This window comes from Parasteatoda tepidariorum, chromosome 9 (genome assembly GCF_982258835.1).
Source record: "Parasteatoda tepidariorum strain Cologne lab strain chromosome 9, Ptep-v5.0, whole genome shotgun sequence".
In the NCBI taxonomy this organism is placed as follows: Eukaryota; Metazoa; Arthropoda; class Arachnida; order Araneae; family Theridiidae; genus Parasteatoda; species Parasteatoda tepidariorum.
The window spans coordinates 83524775-83549632 of NC_141763.1; the positions used below are offsets into that span (position 1 = coordinate 83524775).

General features: G+C 28.5%; 1 protein-coding gene across 1 annotated transcript; it reads left to right on the forward strand.

Moving 5' to 3' along the window:
* Positions 1–1764: 1764 nt before the first annotated feature.
* LOC107448973 (bombyxin A-1 homolog) lies at positions 1765–24509 on the forward strand. The gene is made up of 3 exons (XM_016064355.5): positions 1765–2124; positions 21727–21928; positions 23414–24509. Exons 1-3 carry the CDS (start codon positions 2113–2115, stop codon positions 23593–23595), a joined length of 396 nt encoding a protein of 131 aa, XP_015919841.2. The 5' UTR covers positions 1765–2112; the 3' UTR covers positions 23596–24509.
* The last annotated feature ends 349 nt before the right edge of the window (positions 24510–24858 follow it).

Sequence of the window (24858 nt, forward strand, 5' to 3'; positions counted from 1 at the left end):
TAATTTTTGTCGATGCTTCAAAACACACAGAAAAGTTTTCAGATTTAAAATCAGCATAACAAACAACATCAGAAAAAATCAGCAATAGGTCAGATATATACAGCTGGAATATCAATGTAACTTAGCGTGCAGAAACGATATTTTTGCGGATAAATTAATTATTTTTTGTAAATAAGCTACTGCCCCGTAATTTTGAACCTGGTCGATAAAACTGGGTATATATTGAAAAAATGAAAAAAGCTTTGTTTTATTTCTTATTAGAATATTTGCATACAGTATTAAATTATTACAATTATTATTTTACATTCATAAAGTTTTTAAAGTTTTAAAAATCGAGAAGCATGGGTAGTTTTGAATCTAATGAAATTGGGAACTTTTGTTTAATAAGGTTAGTTAATCAAATCAAGAACACAAATCATTTGATCATTATCCTCTGAATTGTTACAACTTTATATGTCCATATTTAACAGAAATGACACTATATGCAATCTATCTGAGATTTTGACCTGTTGCTTAAACTGTAATTCAACATTTTACACTGCCCGGTCATTTGTTTCTTTTTTGACGCATCCTTTGCTTTAATAAAGGATGATTTCAATAATAATAAAAATACATTTTTAGCAATTAGTGTAACTAGTGGGCTGCGCCCCTGCTCCCTAACTCTCGCCAACCCCCAAAAATTGCTACGCAATCTGATGATCATCAATGCTGAATCACTTAGCATAGCGGCTCAAAGAATGAAATAACGATTCTAAAATTCTCAAAAAAAGAAAGAAACGTGATATATTTACAGATAAGAGTGAAACGTTATATATTTGAATGAAAAATGGGTAAAACTATATTAATGGTCAAGTTTTGGCTCACGAAATATATTTACAAAAAATGACCAAAATAACGACAAGGAAGTTGAAATCCAACTAACTTTCAAAAAGTATATTGAAAAGCTTTTCGAAATTACAATTCATATTTGTCCTCCCACCTCGCAACTTTAAAATTGTAGTTTTTATTTGAAATGAATAAGTTTTTGAATTCAATTTTCATATCTTATTTCAATTTTCTCTGCTTTCTGCATTTATAAGAAGAAAAAAAGAAAGAAAGCAAAAAGGAAGAGAAAGAAAGAAAGAAAGGAAGAGAAAGAAAAAAAAACAAACAAAGAAGCAATATCGAAACAGTAAGTTAGGGTCAGACCATATAAACTTTGATCAAAATCGAAGTGTGCTATTTTCAAAAAATTAAAATATTTTGTTCAGCGTAAATATTTTTCTCTATATTAAACTGTAAATTATGACAATTTCAAATTCTGTTATGGTGGTATAATTAGTTAAAAACTTTTAAAAACAGCGTCAACTTCCTTTTCTATAGCACGAAGAAGATGAAGAAAAAATAGTTAACCAGTTTTTACACATTCTCCTATTTGAATTAACAATTTCCAATTATTCCTTTCAAAAAAAAAAAAAAAATCGACTACCCAAACAAGTTTTAATTGTTTTGATATTAACCCGACGAAACACAATACCCCAGACTGGAAATTTCTTTCATCAGTACTACTCTTAATACGAGAACACTTCATTAAATTGAAGCCAAAACTTAATACCCACAGGAAATTAACCACGAACCCAAGAATTCCGGCCGAATTTCTTGATTCGAAAAACTTTTAGGGGGTTCCAGATCGATGCAGCGCATGCGCACCCTCAACCTACGTTCACAGTCTTCCCCCCCCCCCCCCTCCCTCATAATTTATATTTTTTTGCCATCTTATTTTCTCCTTTTGACTATTATCAAGAATAATCTCCACGTCCGATCCCCTCATAGCTCTCACTCACGTCTTCTAACACCCCCGAAACTACACTTGTTTTGGTTTTGTTTTTCCCAGTTTACCAGACACGTGCTTCTCACCCCCTCGCCTTACCCCTCCGACTCATCCTCCTCCGTTTGATAGGCGAAATGATATTCCTCGGTATCACGAAGAAGCCTATATAAACGGGGCGACTGCCGGTAGCACTTCACAGAAATAGATTTCCACCAACCTTAAGTTCCACCGAAAAAACAACCTCTTCTCACTGACCATACTTCCCTACGGTAGTCCAACAGCTGAAAATTAATTAATTACCAATGGCTTTTAAAGTAAGCTAATTTTTTAAAAATTTTATTTATTTTTAATTTCAATTATTTTTGCCTATTTTAATAATTTAAAATTATAATTATTATATTTTGTAACTTTTTCCGTGGAATTTACTGAGAAATGATTGTTTGTACGATGCATAAACTAATTGCTATCCTAAATGAACGAAACAAAAATTACAGCATTATATACTCTGGATAAATGTTTTTTTCTTTTCTTTTTTTTTAAGAAAGAAAATTACAAAAACTATTATATGTTAAATTTATCATAGAAGAAATTCCTTGCCAACTTTTTAAAATAATTAATAACTGATACTTTTAAAAGCAAATATATAAATAATTTAATTAAAATTAATTTTTGATGTATTTTATTTTCACTTTAAATTATTAAAATATTTTAAATATTACTCTTATGGTAATTTTTCCGGAATTGTCCAGACATTTTTTTGTTGAATTCACTCTGAAATTATTGTTGGATACACATAATAATCGTGAGTCTAAATAACTGGTAAAAAAATTTTTGTATTATACGAAACAAAAATTTGTATTAATAACTTTATAAATAAGGAAAAGAAAACTATAACAGCTATTTAAATATCAGTACCACCAATAACTATCGTCATGTCAATCTGCAAAACTCGTAAAGCAGTTCATTATGCGAAATTACAAGTGACTGTTTAAAGTAATCTATATTGAAATTTATTTAATTTCAAATTTAGTTATTTTAAAAAATATAATTGTTAAAATAGATTCATCTAACGGCTTTATCTTCATGGATATAAAAACTTCAAGGGAACGTTATGAATTGCACTTATATTAATTACAATATATAGTATATTACTTATACTGATTACAATATATAGTACTTATATTAATTACAATATATTAATTACAATATATAGTACTTATATTACTTACAATATATTAGTTAAAATATATAATCTGAGAGCAAATTAAAGTTTTATCTAACAAAATATTTTTGATTATTAATGAATGCAAAAAGATAACTTTACTAAAAATGTTTGAAATATACAGCAGTGGGAAATAATTCATTTCAATCTGTTTTCAAAGTAAATTAATTTTAGAATTATTTATTTTTAATTATCTAACATTTTAATTTTAGTTTGGAGCATATCTATAAAATGGTTAATTTTCTTATGGAGTTTAGAAACTTTTTTGAAAGGTATACATACATACTAATCACGAGCTTAAATTAAAAAACCTTCAAAAATATGCTAAGTTAAAATTTTCGAATTTTTATTTAATGAAAGACAATAGAGAGAAAATTATAAGAAAATTATATTATCAAGAATATCGTCAAATTATATATTTAGCTTAAAAATCCTCTCTATTAAATTGAAAATAATTAACAGCTATGATGATAAATGATTCATAAATAACAATTAGCAGCTGAAAATAATTGATCACCAATCACATACTTCAAAAGGAATTTAAGTTTTTATAAGTCATATATTTAGTTTATTTAAAGGAAATTTCCATAAGTTTAATTTTTTGATATTTGAATTTAAGTTTTAATTAATTTTTAAGAACAGAAATATAATATATATTATGATTTGTAAAACTTTTGATCATTAAATTTTGAACAGTATACAGATTGATCGCACTTAAAACGAGTTACACTGTAAAAAATTCCGGATCAAATTACTGTAAGAAGAACCGATACCCTGGATGCATCATCTATAAAACTAATTTTACCATAAAAACCATTTTTCCAGTAAAGTTTTATACCGTATATTTTACAGTAATAATTATTTATCTATAGTGATTCAGGGATTTTGCAATAACCACTGTAAAAATTACGATTTAGCAGATTTTTTCGTACTTTAACATTTTGTGGTAAAAATCGCGTAATTTTTTATTTGGAATTTTTTAGAATGCAAAGTTATTTAAACTTAAAACTTTTCATTATTATTTTTAAAAAAAATAAGAGATAAACTTAACCAAAATATTACAATGTAAGATTAAACCAAAAAACGGCATCTTATTGTAAGGCTTACCTCTGACTGATTAAAAGCTAAAAATAATTATTCTCTCAAAGCATTTTAAAAAGTAATTTGAAAAGTGTTTTATTTTAATTTTATTTCAAATTTTTTCAAATTTCTGCCCAATATTTTTACACCTATATCTCGGAATTATCTGTAAGCTTTTACTTTATTTTGAGAAGAACAGTTTGACATTTCGCATGCATATCGCGAACTAAAACACTATTGATTTAAATTTTATAATTAACTACGCACGTATATTTGTTTAATTATAGAACGATATAAATGTTACGGTTTATAAAGATAAAACCATTGAATTTGATATAGGTCAAGTTAATACAATAAGACATTAATAGATATCGAAAATTACTCTGTCTTAATTTTATTTTCATTTTATTTCATTTAATTATTTAAGTTATTGCCTGCGTGATTGCACTGGTAAACAAACAACAATAATTTTACTTTAGTTCACAGACATACTTTGACTTTATTACCAGTGATCCACATAGCGAATAGGTTGCTTTTCCTGTTCAGTCCCGTATTTTTTTTTTTTTTTTTTTTTTTTTTTTTTTTTTGTTCGAATCTAACCAAGAAGAATCGAAATTAACCTTCTCTTGTCCGAGCTTTCCATAATGGCAGAAAATGAAATATTAATCATAATTTAGGTCATAAATGCAATAAAATATTTTCTAACATAAATTTAATTAATTGAACTTAATTAATGTATTTTTAATTGTTACATAAAATAATGATATATTTCATTATTTGGCATTTTTTGCCTATTGTAGGATATTTTTAAGTCTATTTCTTCAAATTTTTGTCATGAGACTGAAGTACGATATTAATTACACTGAGGAAAAAAAGGTATAGTCAAAACTATCAGAATATGGTCAAATTTATTGAATTTCTGGGAACACCAAAACCTCATTAATTTTTACAGAAGCGCTTTCGTAATGATGTTTTTTTTTTAATCAACAATGAAATTTGGTTTTATAATATGTGATAAAATTTGGTGAATTTATTAATATATCTTAGAACATAAAAACCATTTATTCGGTTAAAGTTTTGTATTTTTTACTAAAAAGAGCTAAAATTTTGAAAACTGGGATTTTCAGTAAATTGTTAACATATTCACGAAAAAATTACTTATTGAATGGTTAAAACTCCTACATATTTTGGTTTTATTAACCAGTTAAGTACTTTTTTAACCAGTTAAGTTTGTTTTTTTAACAAAAATGTCATTAACATACAGTACGGTAATTTTAGCAGAATTTTTTCTCATAAAAAGTGTCCAAAAGGTTACTTGAAACAAATTTCTCTCTTAAAATTTCGCGTTTTGATTAAAAACTCCGACCAGTGGGAGTAAATCAAATGTTATTTTTAGATGGGCAATCACTTTTTTTCTCACACAAGTAGAAAAAAAAAATCTTGATATAAAAATTCATAAGTAAGAAAATTGTGCCAAATGTTGTCCAATATATTGAAAGATGAGTCCCAAGAAATTAAGTTTCGAGACTAACTTGTCTCCTTCGTGCACTTTCGACACGCACTAGACATCGAAAAAAAACATCGAAAACCTCTCATGATAAAACCTACACGAATGAGACTATAATTCATGACTTATGTCTCAGTAGGATTAGGATAGATGTCGATCATGTTAATATTTTTGCACTATTTGTATTCATTTTCTCTGAGATAAAATAAAGTTATTCGTCGTTAAGGTTTGGGGATGATATGTCGTTGAGAATTAAAACAGAAAAGTTTTAAAATCAAGATAATAGTTAGGATATCAAAGCATACAAGCGAACGTAAATCTTAAAAAATAATGAGTAGGGGAGAGTGGGGTCAATTGTAACAGGGTACGATTGTAACAGAGCAAAAATTTCGAGTGTCGGGTTCTAGATTTGGTTCCTAGGTGGCGCACAAGGTGTATTTAATAAATCTACATGTACACCCCTGCTGGCAACCATTTTTATGTACTTTTGAAAGAGTTATGTCACAAAAGATATTTTCACGCTACGTAAGTATTTTTTTCGGTATTAGAATATTATATTGTAACAAAGTAATTTTGCTTAAATAAATAAAAATTATTAACCGAATATGTAAGTGGACACGTTAATTAACATTTCAACAAAAAAAAAAGATTAGTTTTGTTAATTAACTAGCATTGTTTTTAACAAATGTAGCTGAAATGGCGTCTTGGGGACGATTGTAACAATAAGTAAAGGGACGATTGTAACAGCTGAAAATAAATAATCTTATGTTTACAAACCATTACTTGACTCTTTAAGAACCACCAATAGTTTCCTATATCATTTATATTATGTTGCATGTGCATTATTTTATTTGTCACCTTTCACAGCATAAATTAAAATTTTTAACCCCTTAAAGTTAAAACTTTAACCCTTTAGGTCTCTACTCATTAATATTTTTACTCCTAAAATATCACTACTATTTTGATCAATAAAAAAATATATCACAACTATGATAATATGTATAATTAACTATGTTTTAGCTGAATTTATGAACTGTTCACCCCATTATGAACTGTTCAATTGACCCCCTAAGTGGGGACAATTGTAACAAGTGCACGACAGTCAAAAATTGTTAATAACTAATATAATAATATTTAAAATAAGGTATTTATTTTTTTTCTAGTAGAGGATAGTCTACTTTACTCGTCTGTCAATTAGTACTAATAATATATTCGATTTTTTGTTAGTTAAAAATAGTTAAGTAAAAAATGTTACAATTGACCCCACTCTCCCCTACTCAAAGGGAAAGTTATAATTAAGAAGTAGGAATTACGAAGTTTGAAAAGTAGCAAGTAAAAGTACAAAAAAAGAATTATATTTAAATCAAATGCACATAAATAAAATTGAAAATTCATTGTAACATACATTTTATTAAAAAAATGTAAGAACGAAAATCAACAAAAGCAAATTAAGTGCATGAAAGCAATTTTTAGCTAAAAACTTTTGTTTGTTTGACGTTTCTTTAATAAGCACCACTCGATTAAAATATGTATTAATAAATGAAATTAATAATGTATACGAAATAAATAAAGCTAACATCTTAATAACTTTTGATCTAATTATCGGATTTTCGTAATCTTCTTAGGATGACTTCAATCAAAGGACTAAACTCAAATATGCCTGAATACGTGAACTTTAAGTTAGGAAATAATAGATAAAACGTACTTTCGCGAAATAAATATGCCTTTTTTTCGATTGGATTCTTGACCCTCAAAATATTCGAAGTAGCCGATATTTGGAAAATATGGTTTCAATAGGTTAAGTAGAAAAACGGTCTTTAGTTTGGCCTGCTTAATGGCTATGTTACATTTTGTGTATTTCACCATGTCTCCGGAAATGTTAAAGAAACAAATAACTTTGTCGCACAATTTTCAAAATCTATCGAAAATCTGCGAAAAAATAAGTTTTCATAATCATTTGTTATATTTTATTTTTTATCATATTTTATTCTTATTATACTTTAAAATTTATTTTTATTATGGTCATAGTTTTTAGTTAAATTTTTTAATTTCAGATATAAAAATTTTTAAATTACTTTTCATTATGCAATTTTTAACGAAGGAGCTAATCACTGAAATAGTTTCTGAGGAATGAAAATTTGAACATATGACTTTTTGGTTACTATTCGGTGTAAAAAAGGAGAACACACTTTAATATTTAGTGACCTGAGCTTTCGACCGCACTGTTCCTAGACTATACATTTCAGATTGCTGCAACCCCCCATATTTTGAAGATAAGGGTGTTGCACCTCTGATCGTGGGTAATTTATTAAAAAAAAGAGGTAGTTTATAAAGGTAGTATACCAAAGTTAAAAATTAAAAAAAAACTAGGCTTTATGAGCAACGTTATTTGTCCCTGATTTCCTTTGATAAAACGAATCTCTGTATAATTAAAATTAAGCATCGTTAACATTATTACTAAGCCATAATTATTAAGCATCAAAACTGAAATATAGAACTGTTTGTTTGCATGACCGTTTTGCTCTTAAACTTTAAATTCTGGTCAACTTACCACTTAGTTTATTTCAGCTCTTCGTTGCCAAAGCGAGAAAAGAAATTTCATAAGCTTTCAAGCAAAATACGCATTAGTGTTTTATATAATATAGATCAGTCCTCTCTGTAAGTTGTTACCGTTCCCTAGATAATCCTAACTTGAGTCACCATTCCCCGCTGGGAAGCTGTATAGCCTATTTTAAGAATCTATGGTTTAGATCAGTGTTTAACAATTATTTTCGGCTTCGGAACATTAAATAATTTTATTCTTTTGACAGAACATCGACTTTATGTTTATAAAAAAAAGGGCTTATTAGTTGCTGTGAATTTACTAATCAATAAACAAATAAATTACTTGGTAAATATTAAATGTGATGAGCATATGCTGAAAATGAATGATGTAAGCGGAATTATGGTTTCCTAAAAGAAGTATAAAAATAGCAATAAGAGCATAATTCTTTATTCTTGAATTTGATTATTTTATTTTGAATTGAAAACCTCGATAAGAAATATTTTTGGAATTTTTTAAGGCATATTCTTTTCATAATTTATTCAATATATTATTGAAAAAAACTTTTTATTTTTATTTTGCTACTTTTGCTTTTTTCCTAGGCATTTTAGTTACCTAATTTCATACCTGAAATATTAAAGAAATTACGGATTATAGATTGGATATAATATTGTTACTAGTTAACAGTCCTCACTCTCGGAACCCCTGAGATACTCACACGGAACCCTAGGGTTGCACGTGACAACTTTTGGGAACCATTAGTTTAGATAGTATTATTACACTGTAAAAATAATCCCGAACGTTCCTGAATGTATGGGGCAGCTAAGATGTAGTAGCATGTGTAGTTTTCCAAAAGTTTCTTTATATCTCGGTAAGCTTTTGTGGCCCTCGGCTGCCAACAATGTCAACCATTATCTCTCAAAGGGTAGCTCAAGATAGAAGCGAGCTAACATGTCTTATAGACTAGTGAATTGGAATTTAATTGTAGTAATAGTAGCTAAGCTATATGACTCCCTCTCCAGAACTTTATTAGTAAGTAATAGAATGGATATCACTTATTGATTCAGTGCTGCTTTGCTAGACGCCGAGAGAGCTGCATTAAGATCACCCGACTTTGAGTGCTGGTCGCGAGAGCCGTATTAGGATCACGGTTGTGGGAGTGGGGAAACTGGATCCTACCACGTGATTTCCCGGCCAATAAAAATGTAGAGTTAAACGTTTAACGCAACCTTGTTGGAAGTCGCATAAGAAGTATAACTTCAATAAAAAATATGATGGTGAACGAAATTCGGTTACATTAGCCCATTAATATCTAGTATTAATTTTTAGAGATGTTTTAAAAAAATATTCTTTTAGATCACGGGAATTACTTTCTCGATATAAATGCGACATTATGTTGCGAGATTTAAGTATTCATTTGTTTTCAGTTTTACCCAATAGGATAACATATCGAGTTTAATATTAATAACATTAACTTGAAATCTCATCTCATGCCTTTATTCAATATCTAGAAGAAGAGTGTTATTTAAATTATATTAATTACGAGTAATTAGATTAATTAACAAAATAATTTCAATTCAGAAATATAATGTTTTAATAAAAATAGTTTTAAGAATATTTTTTCTTATTATAATTTCACATAATTTCAGGTTTTCATACTTTTTTTCTCGATATTTTGCATTAAATCAGTAAATTTTTAATATAATTCGATTTAAAAGAAAAATTACAAGTGGTATTATAATAATTTTCAAGTTGATTTTGTAGCAACACAACGCTGGTTTATGAAATATTATTCAAAATTGACAGTTCATGATAATTAAGCAACATTTAGAAAAAGAGGCTGAGTCAGAAAATTTTTATATGTCTCATAACTCTATAGTAGTTGATTTCGCAACAACATAACACCGATTCATAAAATATTGTTCAAAATTGACAGTTTATGACAATTATACAACATTTAAAAAAAGAGGTTAAGTCAGAAAAAAAATTAAGTTTTTTTTTCAACAAAAAGACTTTTCTTTTGAAATAAATATTTTGCTATGACTCTAAAAAAATTTATTTTTAATTATAACATTTTACTTAAAAACATTTCGGGATTTGCTTTAACTCAGAATTTTAACAAAAATTAACTATCATACTAAAAAAAAAGAAAGTTTTTTAGTAACATTTTAAATAAGCAATAAGTGTTTTATATCATATTCATAATATGGACAATAACAACAACATTTAATTCTTATTGAGCTGCATTTACGTGCCTGGGGTCTTGATATACTATATTCTTATAAAAGGTAATTGACAATAATTTGGTAAAAGTATAGCCTTTACAATTGCGTGAGTAGCATTTTTTGAGAGGAATAACTTAAAATATCTTATTGTTTAATAGAATTTCCATTAGCGTCATTTGTTAATAAAATTAAGTTATTAATAGCATTAAGGTTAAATCATCAGTATTTTAGATTTAAATTTCTTGTTTTTTTCATATATTTATTAGAATAAAATCAAGGCCATTACTTTCTGAAGGTTTCATTTTCCTTCATATCATATCATGAGTAATTTTACTAACTCTTTAAATAGATTCAAATATATTAGAAGTTACTCTAAAGGTAATTGTTAGAAATAGAAATTGTGTTATCTTTTTCTTTTTTGTTTGCCATAGTTTGTTTGATCAAACAATTGATAATAAAATCAATTTCTGTTAAATGAAACACTTATAGGTAATAGGTATAATGTCATAGACTCAATCTGACGTTGGCAACGAAAAGCTGAAATAAACTGAGTTTTGCATTAATGAAATGCTAAAAGCGTACTCTTTATAAAAAAAATTAATTGTCTTATATTTTTGTTTTAACTACGTTTAAAATTTAAACAGATAACATAATGATTTAGAGCTTTGAGGATTATAATGATATATTTATAGTTTTAGTGATGCCTCATAATTAAATTAAATAAAATCGTAATGTATATAATTTGAATGAAATGTTTATAAACCTAGAGTTTCTTAGGATAAGTTGCATATTTTAAAAATTTCCTTTTAAAAAGAATGCTATCATACATGCAAAGCTAGGCTAAAATATATAAACGACCAATCAGTAAGCAAAACAATCTGCGAAATCTAGCGATCGCAGAGAGCAGGAGGCGGGATCCCTAAGTATATAATAAAAGCAACATACTCTGAAACCTGCTGGAAAAAAACTATATTTATTTGAAATTTTTATTATGACAAATAAATTATACCTATTTTTTAAATTTTGTATTTATGGAAGCTATATGCTTCTGAAGCTTGGACAATAACAAAACTGGAGTAAAATTGTGTAGCAATATTTGAGAGAAAGATTTTGCGGATTGTACTTGGTGGTGTAATTGTAAGCAATAACTGCAGAAGGAGATTTAACTTTGAACTGTGCAAGATTTATAAACAATCCGATATTATTAAATGCATAAAAACAAATAGAATGAATCGGATGGCCCACGTGATTCGAATGAGTGATGACAATATAATAAAGAAGATATTGCTTTTTAGACCCACTGGAACAAGAAAACGGAGAAGCCGCGATAGAGATGGCCTGAGTCGGGTCTGATTTTCTTGCAATTAATGAAAATAATTGAAGATCGAAGATAAATCGGAAGTCGCTATGGAGAAATTTTCAGAGGAAGGCATCAGCCCACATTGGTCAGTCTGTCCAATTGTGATAATGATGATGGAAGTTAATAGATCCTCTTAGCGCCCGTTTCTTAACTAATCTATTGTAAGGAAGTTTATTTTAAATGCCTATTTTAAAATGAATAAGAATGGTGCAAGGGAGATACCAAAATTAAAGTCACCTTTAAAAAATTTATTTATTTTTCTATAATGTTTACATCATTTCCTCTAAAATGGTAAACGTTTGCTTATGTAGCTACAAAATCGCTAGAGAAGCAATTGCGATTTTTGTATTTTCTTGATTGTGATGCCTGTGTTGTTCTCATTTATATGATGGAGGTAAATTCACTGCGAGGTATTTATGAGTCATGATTTTTGACACATTGCGCTTCCTACGACATAAGGATCTATTGCAGAGAATTGAACAAAATTACTTCAATAAAAAGAATTCTTGCTTCAATTTTTAGAGATATTATAAGACACATTATGGCCATTAAGATATCAAAATCATAAGAAAATACTCCCTTAATGTGACGTAGAGATGTTTTATTAACGGTCTGACCAATGGGTTGTAACCCCAATCCTAACGCCAAGAATTCAAAATTAAAAGTAATTGAATTGTTCCCAATAGATAGTTAGGAGCATGAGAAGAAATCCATAGTTGACAATTTAACGACAGTTAAATTCACCAAAAACAAAGCACAACCCCCGTAATTTATATTAAATTCGAAATAATTTGGTTATAGCTTTATCGCCAAAAAGACTATGAAATTTAATATAATCCAGTAACTGAAACATTTTTGTGGTAAGAGAAATAAAATAAATTAAGGAATAAAGAGTTAAAAATAGATTTTGATGTTAGATTTAGTCCCGACAGTGAATTAATGAGTTTTACATTTGTATCTTATTTGATTTAAGAGTTCATTGAGAGTTAAAAAGAGAATAAAATATTTATATTTACTTTTTATAAAATGCAATAAAAAATTAAATAATTGGTATAATTTAATTAAAATTAAATTAAGAATGATTAAAAAAATTAAATTTAAGAAATTAAAAAAAATTTAAAGTATAGAAAACGTGTAATGCCTATGGCATCACATTAATGTATTAACTTGTGAAGTGAAATCAATTAAAAAAATGTGCCTCGCAGTTGAGAAATATCTTACCTATAATGAAAATAAAGTGAAATAATATATTTTCACTTTATCTTTCATAATTAAATTAAATAGGATAAAAATAATTGCTCAAATGATAAAAAAGTATGTTAGTTACATACATTTAAACCACATCATTGTAAACAAATGTTAATATGTCATTTTCAGATTATTTTTTTTTTGCTCTCTTTGTTTCAAAATATCTTTAGTTCGTTCCTTCTTTCTAAATTTTTATGTTTCAAATACAACCAATTAGTGAAAATAATATCTAATGCTTTGTTATTCTAATAAATTTATAATGAAAGTAAGGAGAAATAATATTTTTCACTTTATCTTTAGGAATTAAATTAAATAAGATACAAATAATTGCTCAAATGATAAAAACTACTTTAAACTGTTAGTTACATATATTTAAATCATATCATTGTAAACTATAAAATATGTTGTATAATATCTTCTTTCCAGGTTTGTTTGAACTCTTTGTTTTAAAATATGCTCGTTCTTTCTTTCTAAATTTTCTTTTTTTTATTCCCACATTCTTTCCTCGAACGAAAAAGTCTTAAATGACTTAAGCCTTACTTCACTAAAACAATTGGGATGGGACAACAGTTTAAGAGAGCAACTCTCGTAAAAAAAATTATGACTTTCTTTGAATTTCTATTCGTATGGTATGCTGTTGGTTATAAAAATAATTCTAAAATATTTTTCAAAATTTATTGTTAGGATTTTGGTTTCGGAAGGAATTTAAATAAGGATTTTTGAAATAAAATGCATAGATAAAGCTTAACTCATCATCTCCTTTGTTCACTTGTATGAATATTAAATAGCTTCTTCATAAATGTATGAATTGAAATTGATATAAAGAGCAAAGATGCAGTGTATATGCTACTGGCAATGTAGGAAATGCCAGTATTGTAATACAAGTGGTTTTTTGCTGACTATGAAAAATGAGAAATATTATATACATTACCTAACCGTTATATACAATGAAAAAAAAATGAAAAGACTAAATCGCTGAAAGGCTGAATGAAAGTTGAGAATCACAGAGAAAGAAACAGCTAATTGTAATTTTTTTTATCGCTATTTTATTTATTTTATTTACTTTTTTCATTTTATTTCTTAGTATCTAAGTTGAGGAACAAAGAAAAATAACATTTTCCTTATTGAATAAATCAATACTTTTGTGAAACACAAAATTTGTTCTAGCCTGCTCTTGTAGTTAATAATAATATTTGAATATTCAATACATCAGTGTGGGAAATATCGGGCAACGTTCCACTCATCTCTGTTAATTTATTACCCTGGTTTGTCAAGATATTATTAATTATGCATGGTGATTATTAAAGTCCTATGTCTTTCATAAGCAAAATGAAGTATGAACCTACACTCCTAAAATTTTCAGTTCAAAATTATGGTAAAATAAGCGGCTGTAGTCTGTCCATCTTAATTGCCAAACGGTTATGGTTAGGAACATTTCCTTACTTTTACGGTTTTGAAACCGTTTTACAGCTAATATCGCTAAAGAACCGTGAATATGAAACTATATGGCTATGTAACCATTTACAACTAGCATAGTTTCAAAACTTTAAAAATTTAATTTAATTTAACATAGGAGTTAGGTTATGTTATGCTCTTCCTTGGGTAATGGACATATAGGTTGTGGCTGTTAAATGAAACGTAGAGTAAGGCTTAATTTGTTTGTCTGGTGGAATGGAAGAAATATTGTGGTTTCAGCTTAATAATTTTCATTTTCATTTTTGTATCTAATAGGAATTTAATCTACTTTTGAATATTGATTCTACCGGTATTATCTGCAAATATTTTGTTATTGTGTTGGGAAAAAAATTTTTTTGATGTTTTGTTTGGCTGATTTACTTTTTCAAAAGAGTTACAAATATTTTAGTGTTATGTAGTTCGATACATAGAAAAGCAAGTAGTATGAATTATAGTTTTAAAACACACGCCTATTTCTCGCAGATCTCGCAAACACGCTAGATAATTTTATTCTTTGAAATACGGAATAAACGGAAATAACAAATAAGGACAATGTGTCATGGATATTTAGATTTTTGTTTCTCTTTATCTGTTTTCTATAGACTTGTTCAATTTTTCCTTGTTTTCAGGTTCACGCTAAGCAAAGTATAAATCAATAAATATTAAATCCAAATTCATATTCAGTCGCATTAATTAAAAAAAAATAAGTAAACAATCAATTATTCTTTTAAAAAAAACGTTGCTGTAACCTTTAGTTTGTAACAATTTGAATCGTAGAACGTTTTAAAGGACTGAAATAAATGAATTCTTTTAACTGTTTTTATAAGGCAATCTGTGAAAAGGAGAAATTAATGAACGTAGACAATCTCGAAAATGTTAAAATTTACATATTTGTTGTGTATCGGGCAATGGCACTATACCATAAAAATGGCTTCTTTCTCTCTCTATATATATATATTCTCTATATATTTCATATATATATATATATATATATATATATATATATATATATAGAGAGAGAGAGAGAGAGTCATTTTTCAGTATATACTTACCCGATATTCCTTACAGCAATGTGTTTCCAAATATATTCTAGTTTCCTAACATCTTATCTAGTATCATATTATTAATATCAAGGGAATTAATACGAGTTCAGACATTTTCGGATATCTATATGCACGTTCATACTCGCCGAAGATTATTAACATTTATTGCAACACATCAATTTATTCTAATTGAAGAGCTTCTAAGCGAGTTCAAGTAATATCAAAAATAGTACGAAAAGAAGCAATGCTATAGGGCAAAACTGGCCATTGGTCAGTTGTAGCATTGTTAATAGTGGTCACTTGTAAAATTAAGAAAAACTTTTGAAAGCAAACATGAAATAAAGTAATTTTCAGAACATTTTGGAAATAGTCTTAATATTTCCATAATTACTTAAATAGCAACAAAATACACATGGTGAGAATAATTATAACTGTCGTTGAACTGCCGACCCAATTTTGGGGTTACGACTACTAATGTTCAACTCAGTAGCCTTGTAATATTGAACCCAATCCGGAAGACAAGGGAACTCGTAAATCAAGTATTGGGTGAAATTTGCAGTCGCGGAGCACTTTTTGAAGGAACTAACCCACATTTGCGTTCCATGAAGAGGAAAAGCATGAACACCTCCCACGGTTAAACTGACTATTAGAGGACTCTAACCCATGATCCGTCTATCACAGAGGATATTTCATATCAGCGTTGTGGTTGGTGCAAGCCATATGTGGAATTCGTATCGATCAGCCATCTGTGGGATTCGAACCCGGTTCACCTCATTGGAAGACGAACTCTCTGTCACCACGGCTCAGGGGATAGCCATTTTGTAACCGTTTGATGGAACTAACCATCATTTGCGTTACATGGTGAGGAAAAGGGGATAGCCATTGACGAAAAAAGTGGGGATCGGGTGACGACTGGCAAACAGTTTTTGAATCTCCATTTGCTTTATTTAGTCGTCCTGTAGCGTTTTGCCCTTTGTACAGTACCCCAAAATTATTTTCTCTTCACAATATCTGTTAAAAATGTCATTATTAAAAATTTTCGTGAGAAAATACAAGTAAAAAAAAAATACTGTGACGCAATGATGAAAAAAGATGCATATCTAATGTTCGGTGATGTTTTCATAAATTTATCAGATAAATCTTAAACATTAAGCTTTACAAATTTGAGCTTTGATGTCCTTCGTTTAATTATGTAAACACATCATCTATCTCCATTAAGGGCGTTGTTTTTTCTTAATTACTTATCTTCAATTCACGGTCATTCTCCATCTTTCACAATGAGAGACTAAAGGTTACAAAAGCAACGTGAAAATATTGAGCTGTTTAAATTGTGTATTTATCCACTTCACAAAATTTAAATAAACTTAAATTATCTTACGAATTTCATTAGTGAAAACTCATTAGTTTAAATTTTATGAAACAAAGACTTTAAGAAAAATTAAATATGTATTCAACAAAAATTTTTTTCTTCTTATTTGCAATCGCGATGCAGTATGATACCTAAGCAAAACTTTGGCAGACAAGAAAGTATTCCTCCCACACACGTAAAAGATAAGTAAAAATTAATTTCTGTTGTTTGAGTACTTTTAAAAAATACTTCAATATCGCTATTTTTTCCAATCACTTTTTCAATTTATTGAGAATAGGTTAAAAATAAATGAGAGTAACAATTTAGTAGTTTCTATTCTAGGAATTTCGGTTGGAGAGAAACGTATTTTTTAAAAAATACTTCAGTATCGCTATTTTTTCCAATCACTTTTTCAATTTATGGAGAATAGGTTAAAAATAAATTAGAGTAACAATTTAGTAGTTTCTATTCTAGGAATTTCGGCTGGAGAGAAACGTATTTTTTAAAAAATACTTCAGTATCGCTATTTTTTCCAATCACTTTTTCAATTTATGGAGAATAGGTTAAAAATAAATGAGAGTAACAATTTAGTAGTTTCTATTCTAGGAATTTCGGCTGGAGAGAAACGTATTTTTTAAAAAATACTTCAGTATCGCTATTTTTTCCAATCACTTTTTCAATTTATGGAGAATAGGTTAAAAATAAATGAGAGTAACAATTTAGTAGTTTCTATTCTAGGAATTTCGGCTGGAGAGAAACGTATTTTTTAAAAAATACTTCAGTATCGCTATTTTTTCCAATCACTTTTTCAATTTATGGAGAATAGGTTGAAAATAAATGAGAGTAACAATTTAGTAGTTTCTATTCTAGGAATTTCGGCTGGAGAGACACGTATTTTTTAAAAAATACTTCAGTATCGCTATTTTTTCCAATCACTTTTTCAATTTATGGAGAATAGGTTAAAAATAAATGAGAGTAACAATTTAGTAGTTTCTATTCTAGGAATTTCGGCTGGAGAGAAACGTATTTTTTAAAAAATACTTCAGTATCGCTATTTTTTCCAATCACTTTTTCAATTTATGGAGAATAGGTTAAAAATAAATGAGAGTAACAATTTAGTAGTTTCTATTCTAGGAATTTCGGCTGGAGAGAAACGTATTTTTTAAAAAATACTTCAGTATCGCTATTTTTTCCAATCACTTTTTCAATTTATGGAGAATAGGCTAAAAATAAATGAGAGTAACAATTTAGTAGTTTCTATTCTAGGAATTTCGGCTGGAGAGAAACGTATTTTTTAAAAAATACTTCAGTATCGCTATTTTTTCCAATCTCTTTTTCAATTTATGGAGAATAGGTTAAAAATAAATGAGAGTAACAATTTAGTAGTTTCTATTCTAGGAATTTCGGCTGGTGAGAAACGTATTTTTTTAAAAATACTTCAGTATCGCTATTTTTTCCAATCACTTTTTCAATTTATTTCACTGCATACTTTAAAAGATGTAAAAATTTGCATACCGTATACTTCAAGGACTTTTTGGCTATTTTTTAAGATAAAAAATAAAGGTTAGTAAGTAATTTTAAGAATTCGTTTTTTACATAATTTGATATTTGAGCAGCGGTGGCTCAAGGGATAGAGCGCTTGCCTCCCAATGAGGTGATCCGGCTTCGAATTACAGCCATGGCTGGTCATTACAAATTCGGCATATGGTTCACAACCACAGTGCTTACGTAAAATATCCTCAGTGATCGACGGATCATGGGTTAAGAGTCCCCTTGCCGTCAGACTAAGCGTGGGAGGATTATGTGGTTTTCCTTTCCGTGTAACGCAAATGCGGTTTAGTTCCCTCAAAAAGTCCATCACGAAGGCAAATTTTTTCTCAATACTTGATCCTGTATTTCGCTTGTCTTCTGGATTGGGTTCAAAATTGCAAGGCTATGGAGTTGAACATTGGTAGTCTTCAACTCAAAATAGAATCGGCTGTTCATGACCGATGGTTTTAAAATAAAATAATTTGACAGTTGTGATACAAAAACAAGTTTTATAATTATGTGATAAAATTATTTGATATATTAATCAGTTTCAGTGATAAGGAGAAATACGCGAAAAGGGAAATTAACCCGCCGATGAATAAACCCTTTTCATAATTGGGACTTTTTTTCTTTATGCTATTAATAACATCACCATATTTTCCAGATTCCTGCTACCCCCCCTCCCATAACTTGAGGGTCAAATATCCAAATTTGCCTGTGCAGAAGTACTTTGATTTAAATTTTAACTGTTTTCAAGTGATATATTGTCTAATATTATCTAAGTTCTCTACACGGTGACCAATAAGTTCTCACTTTTTTTAAAACCTCGGTAGGGCATTGATCTTACTTCATTTTCAATGAAAACTAACGAGACTTAGCCTCTAAACAATCACAGACGAAGCGTTTTGATAAGGCAGGACATAATACTGGCTCTCAGGGACGTTATCAATAAAAATTGACCATATTCTATCATTTTGAGGATTGAAACTTTGATGTAAAACAAATAGTTTCTCATTTTAAGGAACTAACTCATCCCCAACTTGCTGTGCAAGAATTTCTTCCACCCTCTACTTCTTTAACTTAAGCACACTCTGAAAGTCCGTGAATTTTGCTATTTCTATGAGCTTTATACCCCTTTTTATGGATATGGATATGAAATAGCTGAAGCAATGTAAAGGACCTTCGGTCCTACATAGTGTCTTATTGATTTATATTGATTTATTTTCTATGTCCATAAAACGATAACCAACCTAACAAAATGAATCGAAACAAACACTTAACCTAACAAAGTTAATCCAATCAACTACTTAACTTATAACTAATTATTTGACACGACTTTAAATTATTACTTAAGACAACCTAACAAAACGAATTGTTGTAGATGACTATAGTGTTGCCAATTTAGAGAGAGAAATCCCCGCGTTTTTTTGTGCCACGTAAGAGAAATAAATGTGTTGATTGATCAGTGATCCTTAAAAACAAAAATACGTATTTCGTAATAAATATCCAAAGCTGTGTAAATACGATGATATACATGGCTTACGCTATATTCTATTCAGTCGCATGCCCTTAGTAACGAGCAAAAAGCGTGAAAACTACTTTAATCGTAAATAAAGGCAACAGATACAAGGAGTCAACAACTTATCATCAGCCTCTCAACAGCTTGAGCTATGTTTGTAGTCAAATCTTGTCAACAGTTTTCTTTAACCCGGAGAAATTTTTAGCCAAAAATTTTTCTTATTCCTTCCTCTCTCTCTGTTCTTTCCAGTGAATAACAAATGAATTACTCAATTTTTCCCACGGATATTTACGTTTCAGCTCGCGGCATCATCGCACTATCATCTCGATAAGCAAACTTTTCGTCAAGTTCCGATAAACGATTCCGCGGCTCAACTATGGAAAACATTGCGAAAGAAAAACATGACATTTAAAGTAACCCGATAGCAACTTTTAAAAACGTATTCTTTTTTAAACGGTTCGTACTTCACGAGATCACGTGATTACTGCTTTTAGCTCGTAATCTTGAACCTAACCTAGAAAGGGAAAATTGAATTTAGAATTAGGGTTCAAATAGACGTGATGAAGGAGGTTTTTGTTCTTCACTTTCAGTTAATGAGTAAATATATCTGTGAACTATCAGTGTTTCTGCTATTAACTATTTCGCAATTTCCTAGTAAATATGTCTAAGCGAACGAACCGTAAAGTTTTAATGTGTTTTGAAAACTAAAAGATCAAAACATTTTACTTTTTAATTCAAAAAAAAAAAAAAACTAAAGTATATCTTTTCAAATTACAAAAAAACTTACAAAAAAAGGGAAATTTTTGCTGAAAAATTTTTTTTTTTCAAAAGCTGGAATGATGACTTGAAGAAGTTGTGAAAGTAAAGTTAAGCTACTTTTTTTTTTGGGGGGGGGGGGATTTTAGAAAAACATTTAAGCTATATAAACAAGAAACAAGGCTATTTAAACAAGGAAACATATAAACAAGAGAATAGCTACAACTGGTATGCCAATAACATTTATTGCCTAAGTTTTCGATAAAATTACAAGACTCCTTTAAATTAAGAGCTATGTACAAAAATAATACATTATAGCCGTTCAAAATTTCAAATTTAAAGATTATACTGTAAAATATTTTATTCTTAATATAAATTTTCTGAGAACGCGCATTCATTTTTGATATTATAAAGTAACGGATTTTTCCCATTAAATTACTTACTAAAAACAATTACCTTTATTGACGTTAGTAAAAAAACAAGTTTCAAATATTTTAAAGGAGCTATCTTTCTATCCTTTTCTTAAGTAATCTTTTTAAAATAAAATTTTAGACATCACCAAAAAGATGATTTGATGGTTTTCTATCAACTAAATGCTCCTAAAAATAAATAACGTACTATTTGTAACCTTTTATATTATTTCTGACTCAATGTACAAAGCGATATAATCCTGTAATACAATCCATATTTAACTTGCAATTAGGAATAAATTTTAATTTTATTTGTTAATTTTTGTGAATATTTTTAATTTTAATGCATAAAAAATTTGATTTTGGGACGGAAACTAGTTAGAGAAATGTAAAAATATTACGCTTCTTTTCTAAGATTTGAAACGGGGATTCGGAACATAAGAACACTTAAGGACATTTTATGTAAGCTATAAGCTAAAAAGAATTTCTAAAGCATTTATAAAGAATATCATTCATTATGTTATTCAATTATGTGAAAATATTTAAAGATTATTAGTTTTAAATAAATTTTCAGCTAATGTAGTATCTATTTATCAGTAGCAATGTTTTTGATGATAACTTTATAAAAATTCTAGTTATATTAAGAATAATTTTTTCTATTATTTTTTTAGAGTTTATGTCTGGGTGTGGCAATAGTCTGCAGCATTGTATTTGTAAACGCAATACCAAGGCATCACAATATTCAAAAGCGAAGTATAAAGCTATGTGGTAGCATGCTTGTTGATGCCCTTGCAACAGTTTGCCAAAATGAATACTATGATCCAGCAGGCAGGCAATTGCTCACAAAGAAAAGAAATTATGCATACGTAGCAGGTAGGTCATTTAATGTTGTCTGTGTATTAACCAATGCTTAGAAAAATACAATAAAATATCGATAATCCAAAACTCTTAAATCCAAAAAACTACAAAAATTAACGGGATCGATTTCAAAACGTTTTTTCTTTTCTCCAATTTGAACAAAAGAAAAAGAAATTGTAATTTCATTTTAAAAGATTTTATTCAGTTTGAAAGATGTGAATTACTACACTACAAAAAATGTCTTGATATAAAACACATTATTACTTATTAAATAAGGAAAGGGATATTAATAACTTTAACACTTCGCTTAGGTTCAAAGAGCTGATTGTGGAGAAATAAAAAGCCATACCTTTAAAAAATATATAAGACGATTTTTTATGTGTTTATAATTTTTTTATTCGTATTTTTTTAATGAATATAACTCCAAAAACATCTTCAAAAATACCTAACACCAAGGGTGTGCACCGACCAATATAATATTATTTTCATTTGAATCACCAATTTCAAAATTTTCTTGTGGTTAGCTAATTGGGAAATAACTAACTCTAATAAACTAACTCTAACTAACTAATAAATAACTTTTTCTTATATTTGTGGCTTGTCATTATTTCCTAATTGGCTTTTCCTAGATACATATCAGCGAATTTTTAAAATTCTCTATGAAATTTCTACATCACAATATTTGTAGAAAAATTTTAATGGCTTTTATCAAGAAAACATATATTTTGTTAAAATGGCCCGCAAAACGAAAATTTTGTTTTTTTAATGTTATAATGGAAATCAAAGAGAGTCACACGTAAATTATTGCAATGTGAAAATCGTCATTGGATTTTTGAAAAAAGTAACTTGTTTTCCACATTTTATTTTTAAAATAAATCCAAAAATTTAACATTATAACATAGTATAACGTTGATACTTCGGCATACCTATCATTTTTAAAAGTAATCACGGCAACAAAAAAAATAGTTAAACAACAAATTCTGATTGATTTCTTATAATTTGTGAAAGTTATAATGATTGTTAGTAAGTGTCCGATTATATAACTTGGATCCAGAGTGTTGGGTGCAGATTTTGAGATAAAATATAAATTTTATGTTAAGAACTTAGACTTACTTTTAAGCTCAATTTTAAGGCTTTCTTGTCTTTACCTTATTATTTTGACAACGAGCTATTAAATCCTATATCCATACTTTTAAAGTGATAGCTTAGACTTATTTTCTTATCACTTAAAATAATTCTGATTACTAAATCAAGTGAATAACAATGTGGAGTTTTGTTATCCGTTTAAAACAGTGGTTTAGATTTGCAAACGCGATAATCCGGCCAGGTTGAGTTTAATTTATGAATTGTTCAAGTATCAGTTAAGAATTTTACAATAACTGTAGAACATTACGAAATGACATGATTTGACATGCAAATTACCAATTACCTTCATAAAAAATAAAAAAATAATTTGACCGTATTCTTATTACATTTTGTTTTATTTTTTCTTTACTGCAGAAAACTATCCTGGTTATGGTGATGGATCTCTAACAGAATTCGAAGGATTCGTCGATCCACAAACTGCTTTGGATTTTCTCGGACAACCCAGAAGCACCAGAGGAGTTGCGGATGAATGCTGCAGAAAATCTTGCAGTTTCAGCCAGTTGCTGTCATACTGCAATCATTCGGGTTTCAAATAAACTGTACGATCTTCACGCGATGTGCTACCCGCGAATTATAATGATCAGTAGTTGGGTTGGATGTTCCTCTCTAACTACTTCAACAACAGCCGTGATTGTGTTTCTCATTATAGAAACAATGGATTCCTGGTTTATGATAATCCGGAATTCAGTGTTTTCGCTAAAGAATGAGAAAAGATGGGGGAAATTTATGCGGGTAAACGATAAATTGTATTATGACATTCAGTATTTCTAGAGATGGAAATTTAAAAAAAAATTATGATTTATTTTTCAATTCTTAGACCAAGAAAAAATTCAATCAAAATTTTTAAATTTAAAAATAGTACAATTTTTTCTGTCCTAATATTCGGTGCTTCGTATAAAGTGCCTTAATGTAGGAAAAAAATTAAAGAACCAAACCAAAACGTGTTCATAAGTTTTTGTTCTGTTTTGTTTATTTTATGGATGGTGTCCATAGAAAGTCTATTTTGAGTAGGTATCGGTGATTGTTTCATTACCATGCAGTATTATCATCAGCGATTTTGAGAATTTAATAATTGTTAACAAAAAAAAAATTGAGATTGCGTTTGAGATTTTTAGAAAAAAAAATCTTAAAATTAATAGTAAATATTATATAGTACACGCAAGCCAGCTCAACTACTGAACATTACCCACTGATTATAAATATTTGATGATGCATTCATTTTTCATGATGCATAAATCTTTGTACCTGGGATTTGAAGAATATTTAAAATTTCTTTCATCTCATCAAAGACTATGACCACCTATTATAAATTCAGAGTGTTTTGAATCGTCTGTTCGACTCTTGTGTGATTTATTGTGTTTTCTTCACAGCACTTCAATTTTTAAATTAAACTGCACATCTTAATATGTAGATATTTTGTCATGCTTTCCATTAAATATGTTTATCATCACTCTTGGTGCTCGTATTATTTCACAAAATATGACGTATTAGGATGAAACTATTATACAGGTTATAACTTAAACTTTAAACTGCAATCTATTGAGCTGTCAAACTAACTTTAAACTGCAATCCATTGAGTTGTCAAACTAACTTTAAACTGCAATCTATTGAGCTGTCAAACTAACTTTAAACTGCAATCTATTGAGCTGTCAGATTAAGTTCCATCCGGGCTTTTTTTTAATTGTCAAAAATTAGTACAAAATTTATTTATTTTTTTTAATTAATATTTCGTGTCTCATTAAATGTTTTTGGCATAATATTTTTTTTTAATCATTCGAGAAAAAAAATATTTTGTTCCG

What these genes read in the sequence shown, in the direction of transcription:
- LOC107448973 (XM_016064355.5), top strand. An exon ending in AAATTATGCATACGTAGCAG is followed by an intron (nt 21,929 to 23,413) that starts GTAGGTCATTTA and finishes TCTTTACTGCAG; the next exon opens with AAAACTATCCTGGTTATGGT.